The 6147-nt window shown below is 56.4% G+C and overlaps 1 protein-coding gene across 2 annotated transcripts; it reads right to left on the bottom strand.

Moving 5' to 3' along the window:
• Positions 1 to 579: 579 nt before the first annotated feature.
• Positions 580 to 4336, bottom strand: LOC138685581 (fibulin-2-like). Of its 2 annotated transcripts, none has more exons than XM_069784739.1 (2): positions 3763 to 4336; positions 580 to 2011 (listed from the first exon to the last, which is right to left on the bottom strand). In XM_069784739.1, exon 2 carries the CDS (start codon positions 2005 to 2007, stop codon positions 1507 to 1509), a length of 501 nt encoding a protein of 166 aa, XP_069640840.1. In that variant the 5' UTR covers positions 2008 to 2011; positions 3763 to 4336; the 3' UTR covers positions 580 to 1506. The 2 variants fall into 2 exon arrangements, with proteins under 2 accessions (XP_069640840.1, XP_069640842.1); XM_069784741.1 differs by having other exon boundaries at positions 580 to 2008.
• Between the last annotated feature and the right edge of the window lie 1811 nt (positions 4337 to 6147).

The raw sequence follows: 6147 nt of genomic DNA, 5'->3' as shown, positions 1-6147 counted from the left end.
TGATAAAGGCATCCTTCTCTCCTGCTCCCTCGCTTCCCCCATCCCCGCAGCCGCCGGTGCAGGACCATGGAGTTACCTCCACGCAGAGCACGTCCCCTTATGTCCCCTTCACGTGCTCTCAAACTGCCTGGTGCGAGGCCCCGAACCAGCCCGGTGCGTCCCCGAGAGCCCTCCAGCCTCGGGAAAAGGCCGGGTTGGGGGTCCCAGCTGCTCCCACCCTGCAGCTACCAGCCGAGGGCCATCGGTGGGGCAGCCGTGCCAAGGGGGACGGTGCAGCCACTCGGATGCCCTTATTCCCCAGGCTCAGCTTTGGGGTGCAGCCGTTTTTCAGACACACCGATCTCTCACGTCTCTGGGCGAGGGTCACCTCGAGCTCACCATTTTTTTGCAGTCGAATGGCATCCGACAGAGCAGTAGAGAGGAATGTGAAAAGAAGCCAGGGGCCACGTTTAATGTTTCCAGGTATACCCAGGGCCAAGGCGGCTGGAGAGAGGCTTGCCTGGCCCCAGTAACACCAACTAACGCATAAGGAAAGTATAGGTGTGCTTATCGGTAAAGTTTTCAGAAGTTTATTGGTAAAATTGATTTTATTCAACACCTTAAAGGAACACAATTAACACTTGTTAACATCTCAGCCTGATGAAGCTGTGTTTTTTATTACAGTCTCCCTGTACATATATGTATATGTGTGTATATATCTATATATGTCAAAGCATTCAGAAGATGCAGTTCAGCCATATCGTATGTCTCCAGCAGTGGTAAGGGGAGAGCAAGAGTGAGGAGGACAGAGTCACTGACAGGCAATTTGGGGTATTCCTGCTGAATCAGGACACAGCAGGGACCGACAACAGGGTCAGCCCTGGGTAACTGATTTGTCGAGGTGGCTGTGAAGGATCGAGCTTTGGCTGCCAACATCCTTACGTGAGTCTTCAAGGCTTTGCTCTGGAGGATGGAGGCGCGAGAGGGGCTTGCCTCCTCCTAAGAAAACAGCCATGTGCTAACCCACCTACTCCTCCCACCTCGAAAAAAGCCTGATTATGGGATGTCAGCCAATCTTCTGGTTTTGGTGCCACCACTTTGAACTTGATGGAATTATAGGAAGCGAAAACCTCGCTCCCGGGAGGAAGTTTATCCAGCAAGTTATATAAACGCACTACATAAACACAAACACGTAGGAAAGCCCAATCATCTTACAAATAAATAAATAACTGCGTCGTTTCAGTTACATGCTAGCAGCAATCTAATCTCTCACAGCCCACCGCCATGGAACAAACCTTACAACAAAGCAAGCTCACCCACTATAGACACTTTGCCCTGGCGTATAAATGACACACAACGCGGCATCTCTCCAGCGCTCCGTGGCACGGCTATATTCATCGCCAAGTCCTCTAGGACAGTCTGAAGCATTTAACCCTTTTCAGCGAGGACGCCCCACGGTGCAGAAAGCCTTCTGCTGCCCGAGAGCCTTCCCCGTCCTCCTGCCCTCGGCCGGCCGAGACGAGAGGTTCACTCCTTGCTCTGGCCACCGCCGCACTGCAGCCGGCCCCCCTGGGGGGGGCAGGTGCAAATCTGGGCACCCCGGGCGGTGACGGTGCCGGCGGGCACCGCCATCTCCTCCTCGTCGTAGCAGACGCAGCGGGGGCAGCCGTCGGCCACGGGGCTGCCCACGGCTTGGCAGGTGGGGGGCAGGGGGGGGCACAGCGGGGCGCAGGTGATGTCCCCGCCGGGCTGGCAGGTGCAGAGCTTGCGGGCAAAATCGATGTAGAAGGAGCGGCCGGCGGGGACGCGGCCGCTGGCGAAGCCTTGCATCTCGCAGTCGCTCGCCAGGTAAGGGGGGCAGGCGCAGGGAGGGGGGCAAGGGGGGCAGCAGGTCCCGGCGTCGGTCGTCCCCTCCACGTCCCTCTCGGGGCACGGGGCGCAGGCGCCGGGGTCACACGTGGGTTTCGGGGCCGCAGCGCGGAGCAGGAGGCAGGCGAGTGACAGGCGAAGGGCGCCGGCGAGAGCCATGCTTCTGGGGAGAGAAAGGGGGAGATAGGTGCAGGCGTCACACCAGAAACCCCAAGGTCTGGACCGCCCCCCGAGGTTTAAAGAGAATGAGACGCAGCTGCCTCTGCCCGACAGGCCCATTAGCTGTAGTTCTGCTCACCTGCAGCTCGCTGGGACCGGGGTGGTTTGCTCTAAAACAAAACATTTTGTGCCCAAAAGCTCATTCTGGCTCGACCGAGGTGTCCTCCACCCACCAGGTGCTCAGATGGCTGCAACGTGGGCACTGGCTTAGCAAAGTCCACGTTGCAGCACGCGCTGAGCTTTGGCACGGTTGCCCTGGCCAGCAAACAGCACTCGTTCGACCCCGTATTGATGCTTATAATTTACATTTCAGCGACTAATTGTTCCTGGGAGGCGTTCAGGCACGGACACACGAAGGGCTCAAAGAAGCGCTGTCTGCTTTGGTGGCTCACCCTGCGGCTACCACTGCAGTTGGGACCCTGCTTGTCCGCGGACTAGGTCTGGGTGTCAGCTCCCAGCCCCTCAGGCTGTGCCACTTGCCACCTGGCAGCTCGCTGCCTGCTTTTTCCAGCCACTTCACTCCCTCATGGGAAGCCAAGAGGGTCACCTCATCCTTGTCTCAACTTGTGAAGCCTTTGCTTTGTAAGGAAGATGTTTCCAATGGTGGGCACTCCTGTGTGACTCTGCCTTCTTCAGTTTTTCAGCCAGCTGGTTTTCAAGCTGAGATCCATTCACAGACATGAAATCCCCTCCCTGTGCCTGCTCCCTCCTCCTCCGCTTACACCTCCTGGGATGCACAGCACCGCCTGGCAGCTCATGCTGACTCCCTTCTCCATTTTAAGGCTGTGGACTTTTTTCAGACTGCCACCTTTCCAAGACCCAACATTTCCTTAAGTGCAGTCCTCACTTTTGGATCCCTTCCCCCGTCTGAGTGACCTTACATGTATTAAATACCCTTGCTTCCCTCCTGCACTGGGTCCTTCCAGGTTGGGTCTCTTCTCCGGTTGCCCCAGTGCTACCTTTGATTACAATTATATCATTACCTTCATGCTGTGCATTTGATGGCCCCAATTTCCTACTCTTGCAGACATGCAACTACTTGCAATTACTTCTTAATATTTCTTTAAACAAAAGTATTTCCAAATTGCGTGACTATAAAGAAAAAACTTGAAAGCATGAACTCCATCCATCTTCAATTTGAAAAGGAAAGACTTTAAAGCTTTCCCATTTTTAAAGCAAACTCTTGCTTGTTTAAGTTACTGGGAACTGCTTCATCCTTGCTGTAAGTTACTGTTCTGCCCCTTTGTTTCATTCACACATTTTTATCTACTGGTTACTTTATCATCGTTCCCAGCGGAGTGATCGCTGTGCCGGGCAGCACAGAGCCCAGACCCGCTCGCTGTGGAGGATCTCCTTTCCACAGCCCCATGCCGAGAGCCTGGTTCCTCTGGGCTTCACGCACAGACAGAGCAGGGCAACGCCGCCAGACACCATTGAGTCAAAGGTCTTGCACACCCAAACCTCTGCCCAACCCCGGCAGTCCCATTCACTGCCGAAACCTCTGACCCCACCTAGCAATGAAGTCAGGCTTCTTCATCAGAGCCACTTTCCAGCAAAACCACGTTTTCATCCTTCCCCTTAGTTTTGGAAAACCAGGCTGCAGGCTGGCCGAGGAGCTCCCCTCCTGCCCCATACCAAGTCCCTGCAGGTCCCGGCCGCGGCCGTGCCGGCGAGGCACCGCGCGGTGCTGGTTACCTGCAGGGTGGCCGGCCAGGCAGGATGGGCGCTGGGGTGCGGTGCGGGACCCTGAGCGGCGTCTCCGGTCTTCGCCCCGCAGCCCGCCCGGGGCCCTCTATTTATGTGCCGCCGGTGGTGGCCCCACGATGAAACACTGGTGGGGGGAGACAGGGGAGGCGGGGAAGCCTCCTCCGTAACACAAAAGGTGGCTGGGCAGGGCCAGCAAGATGCTTATCTTGCTAGTGGTGTTGGTTTAGTCCGTCTGGCCGCAGACTAATCCGGCATCTCCCGGCAGGTCTGTCGTCTCTCCCCACGCCCCTCTTTGCAGATTTCAGCCAGGGTTTCTGAAGAGTCAGCATCCCCCTGAGCTTCGCAGGCTGCCGGGGGCGCAGATGCCGGTGTCCAGAGGGGAAGCAAAATGATTTAAAAGCTCTAGCGAGGCAGCACACGTGGAGGGCAGCCAACTCTGGGGTGATGCACCCCACAACGCTCCCCTTCAGGAGCCAGAGGGGGGCAAGGACCTTCTCGGTTTATCCTTGTCTCCACACAGTTTCCCGAGGCAGGGCAGCCCTCCCGCACCACATGCTTGACACATACCATTTAAAGCGCTTTAGACCCTGCGTGGCTGTTTTCCTCTGGATTAAGCTGCAGGGAGCCAAGGCCGTGTATCTCAGCGGAGGAGGTATGCATCAGTTTCACATGCCCTGTCCCTCTGGATACGTAAAATACTGATAGGGCCTCGGTGGTGAGGGAAGGGAATGAACTCGAAAGACCAGTTATCTGGAAGGGGCTGTCACTGTCGGAGGGCAGCCCTGGGCATGCGGGGAGAAGGGATGGTGGGTGGTGGGTGAAACACTCGGCTCTTGGTCTCGCTGCTGCCACCGACACTGTGCGGGCACGTGTTTACAGGTCCTGCAGGGATTTCTGCAGACAAGGCAAATGAAACCTCCTCCCCTGCTTCCTGAGGCCATTTCCACCCCAGAGACGTGGCAGGGAGGATAGCACCAGCCGGTCCCTCTCACCACCCCATATACCCAAGCCAGCACCCCAGGGTGCCAGCGGGGCAGTGCTCTGCCCCGGGCATGTGCTACAGGGCATGTTTGCATCCTCAAGGTCACAATCTGTGGCAAACTACAGCAGATGCAATGCCGACATCCCTGGCTGGGGCGATGCCACCATCAGATGTGCCTGCTGGGGACAGCCCCCAGGGACAGGGGCCCTGGGAGCATCTTGGTGAGGCTGGCTGCAGCCCAGGTGGAGCAATCCCGAAACGTCTGGAGCTTGCACCCAACTTTGTAAGTTCCCATACTCATAGTTAACATACAGACGCTGTTGTAAATATTCGTGGTTAATATTCAGCAGTTACTTCACCCTCTGATGAAGTGGAGCTGCCTGTCCCATAGCCTGCCTGCGTTGGCAGCCACTGCCCCGCAGCGCTGCTGCTGCTGGGAGCACTGGGGTTCGGACCGAGCCATAGGCGCCATGTGGACTGAGAGGAGCTTCAGAGCAGCAGAAGTCTGGGCAGTCGTTACGTGCTGTTAGCCTGTCATCTGGTTGGTTTTTTTCAGATCTGCCACATTTTGCACGCCCAGGTGAGCGCACAGCCGCACACGCTGCACGGTCAGCATGCCAGGCAGCAGCATTCAGTTCAAATGCATCATAATCTGTTTCTGTTCAAACTCACAGCAATGGAACATCTTTGGCATAAACATATGCAATTTCTGAGAAGGCAACCCATTAGCATGGCTTGTGCCCACAGCCTTGGGCACTGGTAGAGCAGAAGGCGAGCTGTCTTAAGCTCTTGTTTGCACACACATGCAGCAGCAGCCTGGAGCTCTCATTCCTGCTGCAAAGCTCTTGGGTGCAACCCAGGCATCCTAAAGCTTCCCTAACCCCTTGGGAGAGTCCTGTCCAGGGTACAGGGTCTTATATCCATGTGCACTTAGAGGGGCTCTCTCTGGGGCAGGGTGGCAGCGGTCCCCAGACACGGGCAGGTCACCCCTTTGGAGGTGCCCATGTCTCTGGAGCAGCCCAAGGAGCTGTCTCAAGCCTGAGCTTAAAACTCACGAGCTGCCTTTGGGACAAGAGCCGTCTCATTTGGGTACTCGCATAGGAGGTGTGGGATCTGGGGGTTGGAAGGGAGGGTCCCAAATCCCAATGAAGGGGAGATCCCTGCAAAGAGAGACGTGCCCCTGGCTATCAGGTGGAGGCAAATCTCTGCTCCTTCTCTTGCAGCCAGGTCTGCTGCACTGGAGGACATACTGCAGTTAGGGGCATCAGGAAGGGTCTGGCATGTGCCAGGCTGCGAAGTGATCCAGATTCAGACTCAGTTCTGGGCTTCATGGAGTTAGGGGGAACTTCAGGACTTACTCATGTGAGTTTGGCATACATGCACGGACTAAT

This window comes from Haliaeetus albicilla, chromosome 6, assembly GCF_947461875.1.
Source record: "Haliaeetus albicilla chromosome 6, bHalAlb1.1, whole genome shotgun sequence".
NCBI lineage: Eukaryota > Metazoa > Chordata > Aves > Accipitriformes > Accipitridae > Haliaeetus > Haliaeetus albicilla.
The sequence above is the reverse complement of the archived record's forward strand: the minus strand, read 5'-3'. Positions and strand labels throughout refer to the sequence as shown.

Excerpts from the sequence above, each read along its gene's own strand:
- LOC138685581 (XM_069784739.1), bottom strand. The coding sequence starts at position 2,007 with ATGGCTCTCGCCGGCGCCCTTCGCCTGTCACTCGCCTGCCTCCTGCTC.